This window comes from Anser anser (assembly GCF_964211835.1).
Source record: "Anser anser genome assembly, chromosome: 2".
NCBI lineage: Eukaryota > Metazoa > Chordata > Aves > Anseriformes > Anatidae > Anser > Anser anser.
In genome coordinates this window covers 162282889-162306438 of record NC_139721.1, presented here as the reverse complement: position 1 = coordinate 162306438, position 23550 = coordinate 162282889, and the positions used below count along the sequence as shown (strand labels likewise).

General features: G+C 46.9%; 1 protein-coding gene across 33 annotated transcripts in view; it reads left to right on the top strand.

The window, feature by feature from the left end:
• MAP4 (microtubule associated protein 4) overlaps window positions 1–23550 on the top strand; it is a 158078-nt gene that overhangs the window by 123145 nt on the left and 11383 nt on the right. For 14 of the 33 annotated variants that reach the window (XM_083826259.1, XM_083826271.1, XM_083826258.1 and 11 more), the window contains 7 exons: window positions 7658–7758; window positions 8672–8884; window positions 10689–10866; window positions 15150–15209; window positions 15373–15692; window positions 17957–18085; window positions 19769–19861. In XM_083826259.1, coding sequence (XP_083682385.1) covers window positions 7658–7758; window positions 8672–8884; window positions 10689–10866; window positions 15150–15209; window positions 15373–15692; window positions 17957–18085; window positions 19769–19861 — 1094 coding nt within the window. The remainder of the gene's footprint in view (window positions 1–7657; window positions 7759–8671; window positions 8885–10688; window positions 10867–15149; window positions 15210–15372; window positions 15693–17956; window positions 18086–19768; window positions 19862–23550) is intronic. The other 19 variants (XM_083826279.1, XM_083826278.1, XM_083826277.1 and 16 more) reach the window with 5 other exon arrangements.

Genomic DNA, 23550 nt, shown 5'->3' with positions numbered 1-23550 from the left:
TCTGGTTTTGTTTCCAAGGTTGTTTACGTTGAAGAGGGAGAGTAAAGATGGTCATTGCCTTATTGCTTAATCTGTTTCTCTTAATGGATTTTCTGTTGATGACTCTAATCCTTACGAGAATTACGGAGCTGGTGCAGTGAATGATGTTTTAGTTCGGCTTAGCCTGCCCCATATCCCTTGCTGGGGATATGGAGGATGAGCGTGTGGCCTCATTCACCACCGCGTTTGAATGCAGCCGCAAATCCACGTGCAGCTCGAAGCCTGGAACGAGCCGACCTGAGGCAGAGCCTGGGCACCACGCAGGTGGGGTGCAGACCCAGCAAGGGGGAGCGGGTGGGAAGGGTGGGAGGAGAGGACTGAGGGGCTGTGCTCTCAGGGGCCCGCTGAAATGCTCCTTTAACTAGTCAATGAAAGGGAAGAAAGGAAAGCAAGACCTAACGTTCATAACCTTCCAGCTGCGTGGTAAATAATGACCGCTACCACCTATCTTCACTTTTGTTTTCGGGCTTTTGCTTACCACAGCAGCAGAAAATGGGAGTGCTTGCTGTTGGCATTTTAAGATCCACTTAAGCCACATTACAATGGGGTCTTTGCCTGTTCCTTTTGACATGGAGAATGAATTTTGGGGAATGCCAGTTCGTGAATGAGTTGCAGCATGACACTTGAGAGATACACACCCATGGGTTTCGTTCTACACAAGTTCCATCATTCATAAAACCTTGCAGTTGACTTTTAAAGATGCTCCTGTGTTTCTCTAAGTACTTTTTCCTAATTTTACTTTTTCAGGGAAGGAAACATGAACGGTAAAGCTTCTCAGATTTAGCGTCCGATTTATTTATTTGTTCACATACGCTAACAGCTTTCACGAGAAATCTGCTACAGCAAAACTGCTTGTGAAGGGCTCTGAAAGGCTGGAGGTCTGTGCGTGCTCCCCTTGTGTTCCCGCTCGGCGTCACGTAGCACGAGCTGTAACCCTCGTGGGTTTGTTCCTGCACTTGCTGAGGAGGAGCAATAATGCTGCTGTTGTAGGGATTTTATAATACGTGGATGTCATAAGGATGCCTTTGTGTGGGTTTCCTTCAGCAGATGAAATTGTAGGAGTTCAGAAAGGAAAAGAGATCAAACTAGGGAAACAATTGCATCAGTTTATAAAAGCTTTACACCGTTCTGTTCTGAATACAAGATGTAAATCTGCTTGTCGTCCTCTGCCTCAGAGAGGTTGTAGTGGAATTAAAAAGATGACAAACAAAGGCATCACACTGGAGAAATTCACATGGAGAATGGCTGAATAACTTTATTTTCAAGCCTGGAGGAGAGAGGACTTGGAGAAGGGATGGGTATGATATTGTCTATGAATGACACAAATTGTATCATGAATGACAGAAACTGTGAACAAGAAAAGTCTGTTCGGTTTTTCCGGTCTAAGAATGTGGGTCGTCAAATGAAAGTAACAGCAGCAGGCGCTACCGGGGGTGCTCAGGATACAACTGAACCACGTCCTGAGCGATCTGGTGTAGTTTGAGCCTGTTTTGAGTCGGGAATTGGGCTAAGTGACCTCCAGACATCCCTTCCAACCTGCATTATTCTGTCATTCTAATATTAAATGATTACTTTGCCTAAAAAGCTGTTGGGCAAGCTCATGGAAGAATTACAGACATCACCTCCGGATCGGGTAGTCCCTAGATTGTGAGTCACAGGCTGGTGAGAGGGATTTATTTTGGAGAACAGTGGATTTTTTTTTTCTTTTCCTTATGGTTAGGAAAACTATATATGGTTACTCTATTCATAAACAGCTCCTGGTTTCAAGAAGACATATGATTAATTGCGTATGGTGTGGGCATCCTCCTCTACAATGCTGTAATAGTCACTCAGATTGGAGCAGGGCTCCGGAGGTCTCTGGTTTAACCCCAAACTCAAGATCATGTCTAAGTAGGTCACGTAGCTCCAGGGCCACATCTGTCCCTTGCAAGGTCTGCAAGTCTCCAATGATGGAGATCACGCAGTGCTTTTGGGCCTCCGCTTGAGCTCCCTCGCGTTGAAAAACCTTTTCCTTACGCTGGGAAGCTGCCGGCTGCGAGCAGCCCGACCCGGCGGGACCTGGAGGCGACGCTGCGCTGCCTGGCCCCGGTGCTGCACCCACGCAGGCAGGTCGCTGAGCTCTCACAAGAGGTATAATTGCGTTTCCAGTGACGAGCCAAGGTTAAAAACCTGAAGCATTGCCCGAGCTGTCCGTATGTGCAGTTGGCACCTGGGCCAGCTAGGAGGAGCGGCGTGGCGGCGCGCGTTGTCCTGCCTTTCCGGGCCACGCCGCGCTCTGCTGCTCCGTCAGGGGCCTGAGGCTGAACGTCACCCGTGCTGTCGTTTCCCTTTGCCCAGCTCTTCTGTTTTCAGATTACAGCGGACTTTGCTACCATTTGGTGCTGCTTTTGAGGGAGAGCCCCCGTTAGCATTCGGAAACCTCTGTCGAAAGACTAAATTTGATTTGTCTTGTTCCTTTTTCATCTGGAAGACACCCATGGTTTCCAAACAGCCGAACATAAAATCAGCCACGCTCTGCATCAGAATAGTTCCTTATCCATTTGGAGGGAGGTTCTGTAAATCCTTGTGATGGGCCTACAAGAAAGCTGGGGAGGGACTCTTGGTCAGAGGGTGTAGGGATAGGACACGGGATGACGGCTTTAAGGCATCAGAGGGTGGGTCTGGGTTAGATCCAAGGCAGAAATCCTTCCCCCTGCGGGCGGTGAGGCCTGGCGCAGGCTGCCCCCAGGAGCTGTGGGTGCCCCATCCCTGGCAGTGCCCAAGGCCAGGCTGGATGGGGCTGGGGGCAGCCTGGGCTGGGGGCAGGGGGCCCTGGGCACGGCAGGGGTTGGAACCAGCTGGGCTTTGGGGTCCCTTCCCACCCAGACCCCGCTGTGGTTCTGTGATTCAATTTCTTAACCTGTTTTCTAAGGAGAGGAAGTCTCCTTACAGGAAAGCTAACCATGGGAGAAGCTGCACATCAGGATCTTGTGACTTGGAGTTCTGGAGAGGCGATAGCTGGGCTGGGGCTGAATGACTACGTGTGAGATACGCTTGGGGGCTCCGTCAGAAGTTGTTCTCCTGAGCTGTATATAAGCAACCATATAACAGTCTGTTTAAAAATTAAAATTGAGCCTTGGAGGACAGTTTTGGTCTTAAAACGATGGTAAAGTAGCTGTTCTCTGGTCTGTTCTTTGGTGGGGAAAAGAAGATCTGTCTTAAACACATCTGTCCTTCGATTGCTTTGTGTAAACCTCCTCCTTCATGCTCTTCATGGCTTACCCTGATAGTGTGAGGCAAGTTATCTTTTTGTAATTTTCATGACCTAAAAGAACAGTATTGTCCCCTTTTATAGCAAGGACCTGAAGCCTGTTTTCCCAAGTGTCATCCTTGGCCCAGAGCATCCTCTTTTTACTGCTCCTGAGAGTCGCTGCTCCGTATTTGCTAGGACTCTTGCTCCCACTGACTTCACTTTTACCTGAGCACCACATTGTCTTTTTGCCGGGTCCTTCACCCAGTAACAGCAAATACGTGGTTTCTGGTGACATACTCATTTAAAAACACGTTTTTTAATTTATTGCTGGCCCCGGTGTGCCCAGTGGAGCTTCAGCCTCTGGGATGGGGTGAGCCATCTGCGACTGCAGCGCGGGGACTGCCTTCGGTAAATTGTCAGACTGCTGAATTTGGGGAGATCTTTATATAAGAGAGGGCACGTATCTGTGTGCCAAACCCCTCCTGGAGCAGGTGAGAGCGGAACCTTGTCAAGGAAACATTGCCACTGTCTGTGACGTGCAGGATAGTTGTTGCTAGCCTTTTTCTCAGAGCCTGTTTTGTCCAACATCACCCAGCGGCTCTGTTACCCGCTCCATCCACACGAAGTCCCAAAGCCCCATGGGGGCAGCGGGCTGCCCGCGGGTCCCTGCACCCCACAGTACCACAGCTGGCCCCGGGGGCCTCCAAAGGACGCCCGCTATCGCTGCGAGGGAAACATGAGCACAGCTTATCGGGTTTGCTCGCTCGTAATGGATGTCTGCAAAACCTCAAACGAAAGCCCGGAGTCTGCGGTTGTCGGGTTGGTTATTACGGCGGAGGCGATTTGTGTTTTCGGGCTCGCTTAGATTTGAGTAATTTCTTCCGGGGTCCCCCCCGGACCTGGTGAGGCAGCGGTGCCTCGCACAAAGTTTGGTTTCCCCGGTTGGCATCAGGCTGAGTAACGAGCCTGGGGGTGCAGGAACAGCGCGGCACAGCGTGAGGAGCAGGAGGGAGATGAGAACCGGCCGCAGGGCTGCCTCGCGCTCTCGCAGCGGAGCTGCCTGTGTGGCCTGTCCTTTCTTCACAGAATCATGGAATTGTAGGGCTTGGAAGGGACCTCCAGAGCTCATCGGGTCCAACCCCCTGCCAAAGCAGGTTCCTTAGAGCAAGTTGCCCAGGCAGGCGTCCAGACGGGCCTTGAATATCTCCAGGGAAGGAGACCCCACAGCCTCCCTGGGCAGCCTGTCCCAGCGCTCCCTCACCCTCACCAGGAAGAAGTTCTTTCGCATGTTGGTGCGGAACTGCCTGGGCTCCATTTTGTGGCCATTACCCCTTGTCCTGTCCCCACAAACCACTGAAAAGAGGTTGGCCAAATCCCTCTGTCTCCCACACCTCAGGTATTTATACACATTGATGAGATCCCCTCTCAGTCTTCTCCAGGCTGAACAGCCCCAGGTCTCTCAGCCTTTCCTCACAGGGGAGATGCTCCAGGCCCCGTATCATCTTTGTGGCCCTCCACTGGACTCTTTCCAGGAGATCCCTGTCATTTTTGTACCGGGGAGCCCAGAACTGGACACAGTTCCGGACACTGGACACTTTTCTCCCTCAAGCCCCTTCCTCCTGCCCCCGGCACAGCTCCGGTGGCGGCGCTGACGCAGCCGGGCCGCTGGTCCCCCCACAAGCACCACGGAGCAGGAGCTGCGGGAGGAGCCCGGGCAGCGGTCGCTGTCCCAGCTCTGAGCCAGATGTCCTTGAAATACCTCCCCGAGGTTTGTTGCCATGCTTGGGGGAACAGGCCAACTGGGAAGTCTCTTAAATAATTCTTGCAGACTAATGAACAAATTTGATTAAGATTTGGCAGCTTTTCCGAACGTTTCCTGCAACGAGCACGTCTTCCCAGGCGATTCTCTGCCCTGTGTGGGAACGAGCACCTCGTAATTACACGGGGAGCGAGCGTGCCGGGCAGCACACCGGGTTGTGGCTCCAGTCGAGGCAGCACGGAACAGAGCGACCCCTCTGTAGTCCCCTGGGGCTGTGCACGGGCCCCCAGGCTTCAGAGGCTGCGACAGAAGGGAGCTGCGTAGCGTCCTGCGGCCCTCCGATGCAGCAAGCTTCCCCCCAGCGATCCCGGCTTCCACCAGCATTACTTACATTTTAATGTTCCCATTAAAAAGAACAATCTTGTTCGCCTTACAGACCCTCCGTCCGCTCGGATCGGTTCCTTTGGGTGTTCGGTGAGGTTGTTCCCTCCAAACGCCCTGTGTTGTAGCCTGTGTTGGACAAGGCAGCGCGAAACACCGTGAATTTCGTCTTCTCATTCGATCAAAAGCAAGGAAGCTGCTGAGTTTAAATCCTGAAGCTACGCTCAGGGTTTCCGAGAAGCCGTGTGAGGCTTCGTGAGCCGACACATCGCCGTGGCCGCGAGGCGCGAGAGCTTTAGTGCTGCTGCCATTAGCCACCACCGTCATCATCTAATAACAGTAACAGGCCGTACTGAGAGGTGATTTCCAATCAATGGCAAGTGACCTCGTGTCTTTGTATTGGAGACAAGCAGGATCCCAAATAAAGCTCCCCAAAATCAAATCTCCAGGCGTGGGGGCTCGGAAGCTCTGAATGGACAGAAAGGAGGCGGCTGCTCAGCAGCAGGATCTGTCCACAACAATCGCTCCTTTTCTGGTACTGCTGCAGATAAAACTGACAAGTTAAATGAGGGAGAGTATAAAGGTTTATTGAGATTCCGTGGAGAAAAGCAGTAGAGAGGAGCCAATATCGATCAGCTACAAAAAAAAATGACTTTCTAGATAAACATGAATGCCCCTTAAGAATTTTGCATTAAAACTAGCAGCCAGCCTGGACGTTTTGGTGCTTGGTTTTTTTACAAGGTTTTTTTTGTATGCAGAAGCCATGAAGTGCAGTGCTGCAAAACATTTAAGGTGACTTGGGAGTGACTAGGAAGGGGTTAATGCAATATGAGGAAAAAAAAGCTGCTAAACTTGTCCCGAGTCAGAAAAAATAAATAAACCAAGGAGAGCAAAACCGCCGTGCTGCTGGGCATCGCCCGGGCAGGAGGAAGGCCCGATTTTATTCTGCTTGTTTCAACAAAGGCGTTTGTACCAGAGCTGAACTGTCCTTTGAGGCTCTCCCTTCAAGGCTGACAAGCGAGAAAATGTGAAATATAAACAGCAATTTTCAAAAGACGTGCAAAACAACCTGTTACTGTTGGAATTGCTGCGCCATTGTCTGGTGAGCCCTCGTCATGCGCTGCGGCGCAACAATCTGCTGCGTTGTTAGAAAAAGCAGCACCCGACACAGGCTTTGTTTGGCTGCCCCGATGACAAGGGGAAAAGGATGAGATGTGTGATGGGTTGTTAGCACTGTGCCCTTCTCAGAGCTGCCAGGAGTCGCCAGGGGACGCGGCTGGCGGCCGTACCCATGGCTGTGCCGCCGCGCTGCCCGCCGGGGAGTTGTGCTGCGGCTCTCCTGGGTGCTGTTGTAGGTCCTCGGCAGCCCTGGGGAGCTGGGGGTGAAACCTGGGGAGCTGCTGCTCTGCGTCCTGCTCTGTTACGTGGTTTACCTTGGAGGGCAGGCAGTAGTTAGCCTTCCGCTGCCAGCTGGACAATCCACCATCAACCTTAACAAGGTTAAAAGGGATGGAGGAGGTGGTTGTGGCTCCCACGCTGCGTTCACTGCTCCCTGCCCGGCACAAAACCCTTCGGTGCGATGACAAAACCCAGCAGTTGCTGAGAAAACCTGGCCACCCTTGCGACTGAGCCTAGGCTTTGCGCTGCGAATCACCGTGTGCAGCAGCATGGCACCGCGCACCCCACGCTGACCGGTTTCCGTACAGCCCACGTGTGTGAGTGAGGTCCCCGTGCTGCTGCTTCCCTCTGCGACGCCTCAGCTGGAGGGTGAGACGCGGAAGAAAAGCAGCTGGCAAGAAACAGCCGGAGTGGTAGGGCTAGCTTGAAAATAGCACCCGGCTTCAAGGCAACAGTCGTGGTGTAAAAGCTGACAGAGGCCAGAGCTTCACCATTAGTATTCCAACGATTTATTTTAATAGCTCGAAAGATGGGAAAGTTTGCTATTGTTAATTAAACCAGAGGCTTCCTTCAGCAGCTGTCTTTCTTTCCTTCATCAGCTGAGTAATGGGATGCTAATGGCATCTGGATGAATGTTTGTCAGCCTGCCCCTGTTGCAGGGAAAATTTTTCTTCCTCTGAGTGTCCTGGTTTGGGGGAAATTCTTCCAGAAATAGCCAACCCGTAACTGTCTTGTTCCGTCACCTCTTGTTACAGCATTGAATATTAAGGGGGAAAAAGTAAAACAAACAAACCAACCAAACGAAAAAGCTCAAACTTAAGTCTCCGTTCATTTTCTTTTTTTGCCAGCAAAACCAGAAGAGCCCAAACCAGCTGAAGCCGTGACAGGGAACGATATCACAGCACCCCCAAACAAAGAGCTTCCTCCCAGCCCTGAGAAGAAGACAAAGGTAGGTATCGGTTCACGTTGAGCCTGTTTGCTTCTGTGGTTTTAATTTGCCAGCTTTTCTGCTTCTTAAGCCACGGCGACACGAGTTCTCTTTTCTGAGCTGCCATTTGTGAGCCACTTTGCTGAAACAAAGGCATTCAGTTAGGGAGCTGTAAACAACGCAGGCTGCAGCAAATTTGGCTGAAAATGGATTTAATGAGTTCTTGGTAAGCTTTTATTTAAAATAATGATCTGGTTGGTATCTATGGTATAGAAGTGGTAGACATATTCAGTAACATTTGTGCTATGCTGATACTCTCCTACTTGTTTACAAGACATTTATTTGCATTACAGTTAGCACTGAGAGGTCCTGCTCGGGACCTGCTAACCTCTTATTTTAGGTCTGTTTATGAAATAAGAGAGGCCTGCATAAGAAGCATGCAGCATTCAACAAAACCAGGCCCAAATTCTCCAAGTTAGAGTAGGGGTAGAGGCTGGGGGTGCTCGGTCCCCTCGCAGGCAGTGCTCCTGTGATCCCTGGCGCTGATCGGACGAGGATTTAGAGCCTGCAATCCGTTGTGTGCATGTAATTGGAAAGCAGTGTCCTGGTTACTGCATGCGGGACTGGATGGCCAGGAGCACCCAATTACTAATCCCAGCTTTACCAGCGATTCCTTCTGTTGCTTTGGATGTTGCTGGAATAAATCCTGTTCACTTTGAATTGAATGGCAGAGCTCCCCGGGGCTCCGAAGGCACCAGAGCTGCTTCGTTGTGATCTTTCCGCTGTGCTCAGAAAACAGAAAGCCAAGTTTTTGTTTCATTTTCGATATCATTTTCATGTTCTTGCAGCTTGATGTTTTGGTTTACAATGCGCTACTTTTTGTTGTGTTTTTGTTTTTGTTACACTGGATTTTGCTTTTTGAAAAAACATAAAGCCTGCAGCATCCACACCATCGGCAAAGCCTGCAGCAACGAAAGCCAGGCCTCTGTCCGCTACCAGCCCCAAGCGGCCAGCCTCTGCCGCACCCGCCCAAAACAAAAAGCCCACGAGCCCTACTGCAGGTCCTACTTCCGCCACTACTCCTAAACGCCCAGCCACCAGTACTACACGTCCCTCCACCTTAACTCCAAAAGAGACTAAACCAAAGGTAAGAAGTTCTTTGCTTTTGTGCGCGAGCTCCAAGACCTTAGTTACATGTTAACCTACCAGCTCTTTTACCCAGAAGTCAAAACCTAATTCTGGTGCTAAACATAGGAGGATAAGATAATGAACGTGATTCACTGCAAGACACGCACAGTTATTGGCATCAGCTTCCACTAACCCACTTACAGCCTCGGGTCCCAGGCATTTTATGGTGTCATCGCGAAGGAGAAAATGAAACTTGACTGTATTAGTATGGTTTTCCTTGTGGGACTGTCAAAGTACACAAGATATTTCTTCATGTCTCACCATTACTAAAGGAGGATTTTTTAAATTTTTAGATACATTGCAAACCCAGGATAGCTGTTAAATCCTGACAGGAGCATGGGAAAACTGAGTGGAGAGCTTCAATATTAATATTGAGGGGGAAAAAATCAGTGTGCACACTTCGGTATTTCCCCATGATTGTCTCTTTATGATGTCTGGCCATTATAAAAACTGTGGAGAGGTAACTGATAATACTTGTATGTGCTTAGGAAATTTGGAGATTTGTAACTCTCCAGTAAGAAGACTTGTGGACAATTCTTAGTGTTCCGTCTTAATGCTCAGGGAGGTATCCACATGCACTGTTAAGAATGGGAAATGTCCCTTGAATTTTCCCTGCACCGACTCTGTGACCCTGCTGCATTGTGCACATCTGGAGCTAGGTACTGGACGTGTGGAGCATCCCTCCCCTGCCCCTGCGAGTTTAAACACTGTAGAAATGTAATCAGCTTTTGCCTGGAATCATATTGATGTTAAGATGAATTTTCTGCTCTCACTGAGCTTGACACATGAAATTATTTCACCTCTTATGTCTGCTTGAGATACATTTGGCTAAGGTCTTATCTGCGTCTTTGTTTAGCTCTAGTCAGAAGACCTTTCTGTTCACGATTCTTTACATCCGAGTTACCGCATAGTAGAAGAACTGAAATTTGGAAGGGAATATCAAAAACTATTTCAGAAGCTTTCAGCTTATGCTTAAACACTATTGTTTTTATTACACATTAAAGCTTAAATAACTGCATTGGAGCTTCTTGTAAAAACTAGTTAAATGAAAATAACGAAGAATTCGAAAGCAAAGATGTAAATCTGTACTTGCTGGAGCAAAGTCTGTATCCCTCTGGGTGGAAATGCTGGCACTTGGGCAGGTAACACTGAACAACCGGGCTTGAGCTGAACTCCTAGCAGGCAGAAGTCGCTGACTGTAGCGTTTTAAGGAAAACCAAATTGGCACAGATTAGTTTTTTTCTGCAAATCAGTGTCGTCAGTTTTATTTGAGTTTTTGCGTGATTCTGAATTCCTGTTTGATGTAATCACTCATGTCATTTGTTTTCATGTATTAACTCAGGATCTCAATACTTAAGAGTATGCTTAGCTTAGAAAGCATTTTTGCTCTGAAGGGAAGGACCCTCTCCCAGCAGTACTGCTAGTGGACCCGTGTTTTCCATCGTGTTTGGAAATCACTGCCTTGTTCACATCTGTAAGTGGACACCAAGCACTAACGCTGGAACAGGTCTGGAGGAATTCTAATATTCGGTGTGTCCAGCACTGCTGGATGTAGTCAGCCACTTCTGCCCACCTTAATTATGTTTTTTTAATTTTCTGCTTTAAAATGCCTCGACAGTGCCCAGCTTACGTGTTCAAGAACTTACACAATTGTGTCTTCCATATTAGAACAAAATTCAATTTATTTCATGCTTTTTGTTGGCGAACATTTTGAAGAGACTGTCAGTGAAATTCTGGCTTTAATGGAGCCCATCCATTTTCAGGTTACAGATGCAAAGAGCCCAGATAAGCGGACCTCACTTTCAAAGCCTCCGTCATCTGTCACTCCTAGAACTACTGCCAGGAGCACCCCTGCTGCTCCTAAGACAACAGCGGCATCTCCAGTCACGGCAGCTGCTGGGGCAAAAAGTACCACTACTTCTCCACCGAAGAGGCCAACATGTAAGTAATCTTCTGTTTGTCTTCAGGAGCTCTCTCTAAACAGCCGCAGGTTTTCTGTTTGAGTAGCACCACTGGTTCTCACAAAGGTGTGTGTCCGTCACATATCCCAGTACTACAGACAAGTTTTTGCTCTGCCAAGGTGTCATCATGTTGGCATCGCCCTGTGACCCCAATTTTATTAAAATTAGCCTGTTAGTAAACAAGATTGATACCTTCAGGTTCAAAATAAAAAAGAAACCTACAACCTTGAAATGCAGCCACTTAGGAGAAGCTGTAGCTGCTGTGAACCAGCTCTTCTGAGAGGTGTAAACTGGCCTACCTGTTAGTCAGAAGTGACCAGAGGCTTAACTATAGCTGTCTATATATTAAAATAAGTATTAACTGTCTTAATACAACATGGGACAGGAACTTGTGCCAAAGCATGGAGATGGTAGGTTAGGCTTTTTTTCTTGCCAGAGCTTCCTCTTCCAAAACCAAATCTGAATGAGCTTCTTCCAGGCCAGCTTGAATCAGCTCTGTGTGATTCAGAATTAATAGAATTGCTGAACCTTTGATTTAAGAGAAAGGATGTTACTACCTCTTTATTTTCTTACAGTAACAGTTAAAATAATCACTCAAAACAAATTAAAACTAGCGGAAAGCAAATCTTCAGGATGGTGCTTTAAGTTCTCAAACTGGTGCATCTAAAAAAAAAAAAGTTGAAGTGGAGAAAAGTGCATAGCTTCCCCTTATAGCACACAGGTATGTCAAGATAAAGGGCTGGAAGGTGATGAAGGCAGAACTTTAAGTGAGGACGGTTATCCGTTGCTACAGGTTGCCTTGGAATGTGGCAAATCTTGTTTTGGTGTATTTCCAGCTGGCTGTTTTGTAACAGGTGCCAGCTCACCTGTAGTGTGTTCTTCTTACTGGAATTATAAGATGAGGTCCTATAATCTTAGGCCTCGAGATAGCTAAATAACTGAACTTTCTATTTCTTTATTGTCATTTTCAAAGTCTAGACATGGAATGTTGAAAGGATTTAAAAAGAAAAAAGTCAGGCAAGAAGATACTGGCTTCTCTTTCAGATACTCGGTTATTTATGGGATCAAGCTATGCTTTTAGCTTTGTCAGCGAGTCTGGTCGAAATCGTTCAGAAGATGTTTGTAGCTCATGGACAGCTTGGAGCAGAACGGGAGGATTCAGGTGTTGGACTGGCTGAAGTCTGACTTCCCGCTCCGTTGTGAAATGGGTGGCTTTGGAGTGGGCTTGGGTGCTGCGCTTGCTTAGTTTAATTCTCTCTTAGCCACACAAAGATGAACTGCTGTGAGGAAAGAGCTTCGCCTTCTTTCTCTGCGTGGACTCTGTTTTTTTCCTCTTCATTAGTGCTGGAAGAATTTGGAGCTGAAATCACATCAGCTTCATCCAAAAGCCGTATCCCATCCCGGGCACTGCTGCCAAAGAGGGAATTTCCCACGAGTTTAACAGAGTCAGCAAGAAACATGAGCAGAATATTAGCTTCATGAAAACATTATTTCCACTCACCTTAACGTTTTGAGAGATTCAACTTCAGATGAAAATATAGTTAAATGTTCTCAAGGCTTTTCAAATGACTGGATCTCATTAGTCATTTATCCAAATTTGCCAATAAACGGGTAAAAATTAATGCATGCTAGCTGCTTTGCTCTGAGTCCCAAATTTGGTCATTTATCCAAATTTGCCAATAAACAGGTAAAAACTGATGCAAGTTAGTTGCTTTGCTCTGAGTCCCAAAGCATGAATTCATAACCCATCTTTTCCAAAAGAATAATAGTGTTAGAACTGTGTTCAAACATATTAGACTAGATGGACATCCCACACTTCTTGCTCAAGGGGAAAATATAATTAATCCTGCGCAGAGGAAGCATTGCACTTTCCAAGAGCCACGTATCTTAACTAATCCTGCGGACATTCCTGTAAAATTCATTTTGTGTGGTCTTTTATGCAAACCACAGCACAGAATGCTTAACACATTTTAATGAGTTCAGCTGAGTTAATTTCTCCTTCCCAAACTGAGAGACAAACAAAGAAGGGTTTTCTGATGACATTTGAAAGGAGACGGAGCCAGTGGTGCAGAGACGCAGAAAAGTTGTTCCAAGTGGCGAGATGTGCGGCGGGAGAGGTTCTGCACCCGAGCGTGGAGGGACATTGCCAGAGAACAGCGAGAGGCCTGGGTGGGCGATGGAGAGCTGAGGGCAGCTGGAGAAACTCCACCAGGAGTTAGAGAAGCTTTGTCTGGATCTGGGAATGCTTGGGGGAGTCATGAACGGTAAAAAAAATAAAATAAAAAAAAAGGGAGGCTTCTTTTGGGAGAGGAGAAAGCAAGGGCGTGGTAGGGGGTGAGTGGTGTTGCGAAGCCACGAAGCGAGCCGAACAGCAACAATTCAGATCGGGCAGAGCAGACGCAGCTTCAGCGAGGTGCAGAGCTGCAGGTGATGGAGAACTGGATCTCTTCTGGTCACAGCTTCATTTCGCACAACCTAGCATGAGGCCAGGTTAAAAGTTTCTGGCTGAAAATGGCGTTTCAGAAGGAAATCTGCTCCTGCTTTTCAGGTGTCTAAAGAGAGGCGCTTTCTTGCGGTTTGCTCAAATGTTCGGTCATTTTCAGCACACAAACACGTGTGAATTGTGGCTTGTTTGGAAGTTGTGTGGTTTCACTTTTTCAGGCATTAAATGTCAGTCACTTCCTCTCCTAAACAAGAGGCATGGGTTGTGTGGCGCAGGGTTTATTTGCTTATCTATATTTAGGCTTCTCCCCTGCCTGTGAAAATGACAGCTACGTTTGTGTAAGACCACCTCGGCTGTTGTTATAGCCCGTTTCTGCAGTAGCTTTATCAGATTTTTGACATTACCTGCTAATAACATACAGTGTTCTGGCATTTGGCTCCCCGCTGACACGAGGGGAAATAATCACCTCTCTGTGTGTATCCAGATAGCATCGTAGTCCATCTGCCTTTGTACAGAACTACGCATATTTTCTCCATGTAGTCAGTTCTTCCCGCTAAAGTTGAGGTCTCAAGGAGGGAGATGAGGTTGGTTTGACAGGGCCTTTTGGAAGTGATTGGTATTAATTACGTATCTATCTATCCTTAAGGCCTTATTAAGTTATTCCAATGTGTTTCATCTCGTTAGCTAGTGTCTTATCGGTGGTGTTTAACTGAGTGCTTTTAGCAAAGTCTGGGTGGAGTGATCCGGGCTAACTTGACCTATGGTTGTCTGCCTGTTTTGCTTGTTCCTTTCTATACCGGCATTTCATAAAATACCCTGCTAGCTACTTGAGTTTATTGAAAAATCTAAGGCTGTTAATGGAAATTAAATATTAGAAGATAGGGGTCCTTCATAGTTTCTAACTACTTCGATTTTTCTGTTCGGTATTTATTTTTAACGTTGCTTTCATTTGGCTATTGAAATGAAGCAGACTTTAGGCAAAGCTGTCTGTCATCGACAGCAAAAACTACAATTTCATTATCAAAGAGCTCTTTGAAATAAGGTTCTGTTTTATTTTCCAGTCTGTGATTTTTCCTTGAGCAGTTCTGTGTATGGTTTTATTCTGCTTTGGGAAATGTGGATGCGTTCCTAGTTTAGACTGTCCTCTGTCTGCGCGGAATGTAATCAGGTCACGACCACTGGTGTTTGCCCAAAGGCACATTTTCAGTTTAGTGACTGATTTTTATTTTTATATAATTAGAGTGGGGACCACAGTGTGCAATAACTTCTGTTCAAGAAAATTGGCGTTGGTTAGAACGGATCTGGCAATGATACCAAGATCAAAGATGGACAAATGCGATTCTGCTTTTGCTATTTAGTAAAGAAAGGATTTTTAAGAAATGAAATTGGGTCAGAGTTAAAATAATGTTTGAGTGAGTGCTGTCAGGCTCTGAAAATTATTTTAAGAAAATTATTAAGAAAATTATTTTAAGAAAAAAAATGTAAACTCAAAAAAAGTAAACTCACACAACACACTCAAGTGCGTTGCATCATTGAGTGATGATCCTTTTGATCCTTTCGATGAATCGATCCTTGTGCTGGAAAACACGAGTGGCTGTTGCTGCTGCGATGAGGAGGACCTCAGCCCAATGTTCACAGAGAGCAGGTCATTCCTGAGATGCTTTCTTTCAAGCAGCATGTTCGAGACAGGGGTAGTGGGTAAAAAGGACCGTCAGGATGCAATGACCTCCAGGGGAAGCTGTGCCAGGATCCCAGGCTTCTCATCTGTGCAGACTGGCTTTCACTCTGAAATACTAACCGGTGTGCTTTGCGTTGGGCAGCTATCAAGACTGAAACAAAACCTGCAGATGCCAAGAAGACCGCTGCAAAGTCACCATCAGGTAATTTTGCTCAGTTTCCATCTAATCCAAATCCTCTTTTGTTTGCGGCTGTGTTTACTGAGCAGGCCACTGTACATCTTTAGGACGCTGAGGAGGTTTGTGTAAATGGCCTCTGACCCATCTTCCCCCCCCCTCCCTCTAACTATCACTGTGATCATTGTAGCAGACTTGGCCCGCCCTAAGAGCGCTTCTGGAAACGCAGTAAAAAGTAGTGCCACCACTCCTACCACCACCTCAAGCGCACCTAGTTTACCTGGAGCAGCCACCAGCCGTCCCAAACCCAAGCCTGCTGCAACCAAACCCACTACAACCTCAACTGCAACTGCGGATGCTAAAAAAACAACTGCTAAGGCTCCAGCTAAACCCAGCACTGTTTCCAAGCCTCCTCGCCCAACCAGCAGTGTTTCTGCTCCAGATCTGAAAAACGTACGTTCCAAAATCGGATCAACAGATAATATTAAACATCAGCCTGGTGGAGGAAAGGTAAGTTTCCTCAAACCTGATACCGATATGCTCCTTGAAACTGTAGCTCCTAAGCATTGTGGGTGCTCTTTGCTAATTTTGGTGGCTGTATCCTCACTGCTCTTCTCATATTTGTACTCTGCAGAGCTCCTCCTTGAATTCTTGGTTTATGCAGAGGGCATTAACAAAGCATTGATAGTAGGGTACAGAAGGAATCCACCTTAAAAGCCTGCCTGGTGTTTGCTGGCACACGTACAGGAATTCAAAACTTTGTGGTTCTGTTTTTCCGTCGTACATCCCAACATAGGAACTAGTTGGTATTGAAAGCTCAAACCGTGTTTATATTCCAAAACTCTGCCTTTGAGTAGAGGAATTGAGTCTGGTGAATGGTACAGAAGGTGGGATAATGCACTGCGATGCAGGAAATCTGGATTCAGGTGTGAGTTCCACAGCACCTTTCCCAGGTCTAGCAACAGGGACTCTGTTCAACTTGTCAGAGCTGAAGTGAAACATACACTGCTCCTCAGATGAGTTCTGGTGGCCACAAGAAAAGAAGAGGTTAGTGAGGAAGGAGCTGTAGGGAGTAGTGTGTACACAGATAAAACTTGAGGCTCTCAGTCAGTAATGATCTTATATTAATTTTCACTGTGACTGTCTACCATGCACATGATACAGGTTTGGGGCTATGCCTGTAAGCCCCTTCTGAGGGTTTAAATCATTTTGTGGATATGCATGACCATAAAACCTTCAGTGGGTATTGTACAACAGGTACACCATCTTTGCCTGACAAAATGCATTAGCAGCTTGCACACAGTCAGAGGGCTTTAATTTCCACAAAGGGGAACTAATTTGCCCGCTTGCCTTTGCTGCAGGTCTGCTGTAATGAGTAACCCGGCATATAACTTTAATCTGATGCCCAGAGAGTTCATCTCGTGCTGGGAGCTCTAATCTCCTCTTAGGCACATGAAAGTCAAGGGCGTTCTTGGGCTGTGGTGTTGTATGTCACAGAGATACACGCGTGGAATTATTCCTCGGGGTTAAGGATATCTTAGTTGTACTACATCATAGGATGGTCCTCAGCGCTTGGAGGTCTACAAGACAAAGCTTTCACTCTGTGAACAGGACAGCGACACTTTCAAATTGGTTTCAAATTGCAATATATAATATTTGAAGTTCACAGATCCTGCTAACATCTGTTAAAAGAGAACGTGTCAGCCTGTTCCATGATTTCAGGCTGTGCTAGGGTTCCGTAGGACCGCAGAGCTTTTTAGCGTGCAGGGTTATTGTGCTGGTTTGAGAGGATTTATTTTGACATTCAGTTTTACTGTCCGTTGTTTTGTGGTTATTTTCATAGTAGTGGTAAATCCTGCTTTTGAAGAAAACTGCCCGTTTCGTAGTCTTATTTATGCTGGGATGTTTTCAGAGGATGAGAACGCCTAGGGAGCGCTGAGGCTTTTTATTTGTTTACTGCTCTGCTGGTGGGTTAGAGAACTGGAGGATTTCTGCTCACCCCCCAAAACACAGGGTCTGCTGCTCCTATCTGGACCCAGATTACCAAAAAATGGATTATTACCAAAATTAATGGAATTACCAAAAAAATGATATTCTCAGCTAGTTGCTGAATTTTTCTAAAACCTATAAATTTGTGTTCAGTTTTCTGTTTAGCAAGACCAGTTAGGTCCACCTGCATTCGATTAGCTAAAAATAAATAATAAATCATCTGTTAATCCCAAAGCCTGAGTCACCCCGGCGTGGGGGTGAGAAATCGGAGGTGGGAGCACAGCGCGTCTGTGGCCAGCTGGGCTCTAGAGCTCCAAGGCCAAGAAAGCTGGCCCGTGGACGTGTGCCTCCGGGACCTGTGCGGTGCCCTCCGTGTGGAGGAGGTGCTCCTGAGCTGCTGCTGGTTTCTGAGGGACGGGCTGAGTTTTTTCACACCGTGTTGTGTCTTGTGTTCACTCGGAGACCTGTCAGTGCGGCCACAGGGGAAATAACGGGATGCTGATGAAGAGCACCTGGAAGTTCTTTGAGAAACGGAGAACTTGTCTTATTTATTGCTCTGTGCCCCCGGTGTGCCTGTTCCGTCCCATGTCTGAGCAGCGTTGCTCCCCCTCCTGCCCTTAGCGTTACCGACGGGCGATTTACTTTGCCAACAGCCACAGCGCGTAAAAGTTCTCCTGGGTTGGCCACTCCACTGGTTTTATCTGTCGGGGTGGCTTGTGTTCCCGTACTTGCCTGCCCACACGTTTGCTTTTGCTGGTTGAAATCATCCGTTTGTCTCCATCTAGGGGAAAGTAGAGAAAAAGCCAGAATCAGCTGCTGCTGCACGAAAGTCTGAACCCAATGCGGTCTCTAAAATGGCTACAGCTAAAACAACCGTAACAAAAGAGGGTGCCCCAAAACAGCCCAATGGGAAAGTGAGTTTATTTCAGACTTTTCTCTGTGGGAGACGAAGGAAAACATTTCCATTTTGAGTCACTTTCCCTCCTCTTCAACTCTTCTGCTTTCTCCTGTCAGTGTCACTGTTCCCTGCACAGACACTTCTCCCATTCTTTCTTAAAGCTGAGATGTTCCCAGTTCAGCACACCAGAGGTCACCGTGGTGGATAACTTTTCAATGCCTGCTATAAAACATTTTCAGCGTAGCCCTTCATTTTAGCTTTTACATGGGCTTGATTTTGAGTTGGAAGGTTCCCTTAAGACCGCTTCTTCGTACACAACACGCGTGTGTAACTGAGACGAGAGCTTTAGTCCAGCGCTGCTTTTCAGGACGATGGCAGAACATCAAGGGTATTCCTAATGTCTTCCCTGCGATGTTCCCAGCCTGGCTGCATCGAAACCCATTGACCGTACCTTAGGCTGTCCCCATTTGGTGGGTTTACTCTGAAGCTGTCGGGACACCGTAGTGCGTGAGCCACCCAGGACCAGACGGGGAACGAGGCGGGGTGCCCGTACCGCAGGTTCAGTGCAGGCATCGTCAGGCAGAGCCTGGTAGAGAAGGGTCAGATTTGTGCTGCTAAGGAAGCCAGTAAACCGATGTAAATTTAACAGAAAAAGTACGTTTTCATAACTTCTGTTGTACTGAATCCAGTCTTTCAGAGCTGGCTGAGTAGCTTCTAGAAACCTGCTAAAGTGAGAATCTTCTGGTGGTTCCTTTTGTGCTTTGAATTTATCACCTCCTTCTAGCAAATACTCTAGGACACGGCTTCTGCCACGTTTCGTGCTGTTAAATAACTCCCAGACTAAACACGTGTTGTAACTAACCCTGTGTAAACGTGGGCCTCTTACTCTAACTCAGTTACTTCACCCTGGTGAATAAAGTCAGCGCATTTAGCATCCTCTTGCTGTATTTTGAAAAAAGAGTCCTTTTAGCTTAAAGGAGAAACTCTGCATCTATTTAATTAACGTCAGACTTGTCTGATAAAATTCAACTGAAGGTCTGACAGCCTTCATTGGAAAACAGTGTTTCTCAGACTGGGTTTTACTGCCCAGGGCTTCTGAGAGGCGTTACCCAGGACTGGAGTCAGTCCTGGCAAGCAGAAATCACTGAAGTGCAGACGCGGACCTGAAATTAGGACAGTGCAGACACGGACCAGAAAGACACGGACCAGAAATGAGTAGAGTGCAGACACCAGAAATGAGTACAGTGCAGACCCGGACCAGTTCGGAGCTCCGCTGGAAGCAGCAGCCCCGTGGTTTCCATCCGTGGAGGGAGGAGGCGGCCGAGCTGGTTTTTGCCGCTCGGATTTGTGCCTCCACGTGCTCGGGGCAGCTCTCGCCAGGGAGCTCCAAGGAAGCCTCGTGCGGGGCTGACACGGACCCAGCTCGTGGCAGGCAGGCGCCCGGTGCTAACCCCCAGCACCCGGTCGGTGGTGGCAGCGCTTCCGCTCTCGCACTAACACCGTCTGTGCAGCCTCTCGTTTCGCTCACCTTTTCTCTCACTCTCCTCCTCAGTTGCTTTCACACCTAATACTAAAGTCAGATCGAGCTTAACACGACTCCTCGTTTACCCACCATTTAGAGCATCCTCTCCAGCCTGCCGTATGACAACTCTAACCAGTCCTCTTCCCTTGTGTTGTTTTCCATTCTGTAACATTCTAGGTCCAGATAGTCTCCAAAAAAGCGAACTACAGCCATGTTCAGTCCAAGTGTGGTTCCAAGGACAATATTAAGCATGTCCCTGGAGGTGGGAATGTAAGTATGGGCTCTGGGCAAGCTGTCTTTCTACTAACTCCTTCTCTTGTACCGTGTTGTGTGTCAGTCTGTAGAATGCCCTGCTCCGGGCAGAAAGGTATGGCAGAGTTTCAGGGCTTCTGGAAATAACGTAGGCTGGCGATTTTTTTTCCCCCTTGGGCTGCTAGGTTGAATACACGGGTGTGTGGGTCCTGTTGCACAGTAGCACGAATGCTCCTGACCTATTTCTCGCATGGTTTACGTGGCATTAATTGACCAAATGTGGGATGTGCACATTGCTGACCCCAGGAGTGAGTTCACTGTGGATTCCCTCTGCAGTCAGTGGAGGCACCTCATCACTCCTCTGACCTGCTTTTGATGTCTGATTGTAGACGAAATGGATCGTGGCCTAGAATTGCCTATTGCTCTTCACTGGCTAGTAGAGCGAGTAAGTAAAATTAATCTGAGTCAGATTAATTTTACTTCATGCTTTGCAAGAAGGGAGACTTCAAAAAAGGAGGAAGAAAAGACTGGGACTTAATCTTGGAGCTGTGATTAACTTCTGAATTTAAAGGCTACTGGTATCTCTGGCAACAGAGTTGAGCTTGTTAAACGGAAGGCTAATCTTCTATGTCTGTGTCCTAGGTTTGGCGTCTTATATCCTGAAAGTGTCTGGCCAAAAAAAAGTGCTATCTAGATACTAAAGGTTTGGAAAACAGTGGTGGTAGTTTGGCGGGCGTGTTTCCTTGTGGACACAGCCTGTGACGCCTTACCAAATCTGCGCTGGCCTGCTTGTACTAGCGTTAGCGTGCAGAAATACAAAGGCTGGATGGTTTCAAAAAGACATTGATGTACGTAAGCACAAGGAACTTTTTTCTGTTGGTGTTTTCGCCAGGCTCCTGAGAAGAGGAGCCCAGCTGCCACAGCTTGTGATGCTTTCTTTGGGCCCAGCACATGAGAGCCACTCTCAGTGAAACTCCCTGCACCATCGCTCTGTGAAGTATTTGCAAATATTCAATTTCTGGGGCCAGAATTAGTGCTGCTGTGTGGTCGGTGCGTTCTGTTTGGCGTCAGGTTCAGCAGATAGAGGTGCTCCGTAGGTCCTGACTGTGGTGCAAACTGCTGGGGCCACTTTTCCTGGGAAACCTACGTGTATGTGTCTAGCTGGCTGAATCTTTACTCTACATGACCAGTTCTTCCTTAAACCTTGGGCACATCTCTGCCCTCCTTGCTTTTCAGCTTGCTGATTCTCACCAGTGGGATCTGCCATTCTTATTTGGTATTTTGGTATTTTACTTGCCCAGCATATTTATAGGAGTGCATGCATACGTGGATGGAGCTTTCCCACAGAAAGGCTCACACAGGGAAATTCTCTGCTTTGCAACACAGGAAGAAAACCTGGTGTTGAGACCACCGTGTGAATTAGTGCCCTTATAGTGCTGTTCTTCAGTTCCGCATGTTTCTGCTGCTGCCGTTTGTGCACTCAGAGGAGAGCTGTATTTTATAAGCCACTCTTCTTTTGCCACTCTTACCTTCATAGTCTTTTAGTGGACAACAGATCTTACGTATGCTTCCTTTTTTGAGGCCAACAGAGATGTGCTTTAATGTGGAGGATATTTTTCTTGCTAGATAACTACGCTGAGGAACTCTTTCTTCTGATAAATCACCAGACCTGTGCTTTCTTCTTTACGTTTTGCTCTTCTGTCCTGGGAACGTTTTCAACTCCAGAGGACGTGTGCCCACATTCTTTCTCTCGACCACACTTTCCTTTTACCACTGCAGTTTTTCCCCTTACTTACTTAAGGTTTTTACTTAGAGAATAAAGTGCTTATTCTTTCCAGGTTCCAAATGTCCCAAAGCCAGCTTCAGGTAGTTGTTCCCAGCCATCCAACGCCCCCAGACCCAGCTCGGGCAGTACCAATGTGAGTAGAAGAGGCACAGAGGCCAGTCTGGCTCCCTGTAAAAGTGGTTCCTGTTACTCATTTTTATATCCACTCACTCTGGGGCACTGTAATAGTAGTGTCCTCTTCCAAGGTGGTTTTTTTTGTTCAAATAGTTGTGATGATCACTCCTGATGGAACATTTCCTGATGCTTAATTCCCAAACCACACTGCTGATGGGGATGTCTGGAAGGTCCATTGTTCCAAGTCTGTGGCTTCAGTCAAAGCTTGTAGGAATCCTGTGGACAAGAGGTGTGGTTCGTAGCACATTATGATTCAGCATTAGGGTTGCTCTGGTAAAAGTGATGGACAGCCTAAGTGAAGTTGTTCCTATCAGGCATACTCATTATGGGTCCCCATTTTGCCTTCTGTACAGAGTGGTTGAGGTTGGAGGCACCTCCGGGTCCCTCTGGCCCAACCCCTGCTCCAGCAGGGACACCCAGAGCAGGGTGCCCAGCACCATGCCCAGGTGGCTTTTGAGGATCTGCAAGGAAGGAGGACCCCAGAGATAACTTCTCCCCTCCAAGATACCCAAGAAGCCACGTTCAAAAGCAATAGATATCCTTCATATTTCTGTTACATTTGACAGAAATACCACGGCACAAAGACAAATTTCCTGGGCAAAAGCTTTTGTTGGGCTTCAGTATTTTTCTGCTCTTGTTTTAAATAAAGCAACAATAAAGACACAAATTTTCCAAAATGCACATAGCATACGTATTGTTGAAAATTCAACGAGTTCATTTGGAATTTACATATGGTTTCTCTACCCTTTGGTTTTACCTGCTCAGATGCATTGGGAAGTGGTCAGAGGTATGACACAAAACGTAAAAAGTGGTGAGGGTCACACTTCCCATGAAAACCTCTGTATCGAGCTTTGAGGTCTAAGATTTACTTGGCACCAGAGGCTGAGCATTTGGCTCTACAAATGCAAGCCCGGTCATTTAACTCATCTCCCATTGCAAGCTGAAAACAACTCATGTTAGAAATCTTACAAGAAATATACTTTCATTTAGGTATAAATGTTTGTATGCCTGGGAGAAATCATGAATAGTCATAACTGGGTATGTCTACTCCTGCTGATGATAAACATTATTTTAAGAAGCATTTTTATGAAATAGAGTCAAAGCAAACAAATACTCACATTATAAAAGCTTCAGTAACTTCACTAGCAGCCCCTAAAAAAATGAAATTCAGAGGCCGTGATTTCATGTTTTTGGAGTGTGTGGTGTCTCTGAGTCAGGGTACCAGATACGGGGAACGACATATCAGGAAGCTGAACCGTGCTGAGCAAACAAGGCATCATGGCTTTGACTCATCCCTCTTCACGAGTAATAGGAGGATTCATGCTTCCTGAGAACGATGTGCTACAAATTATCATGGTAGTTTTCAAAAAGCCTTTAGAGTAATTTGTAAGTGGACAAATTCTTGTTCTTCTTTCTAATTTTCTCTGAAAAACAATTTGTGGCAGAACTTTTTGTGCACGTAGGTGCCTGCTGGTGGTTGATGACATGGATGGAAAGGTTACATCCTCTTAGCATTACTACAAATAAAAACAAAACTAAAAAAACACAACCAACCAAACAAAAACAAACAAAACAACAACAAAAAAGACACACACATACACACCGAAAAAAACGCCTGTGGATTTTTGCCACAGAAAGTTTGATGCTAGACATTTCCACCTGACATTTCACGACTATTCACCAGACCAGATGAGCTCCAGAGGTTTCTTCCAATTAAATTATCCTACGACTGTATGAAATGAGAGAT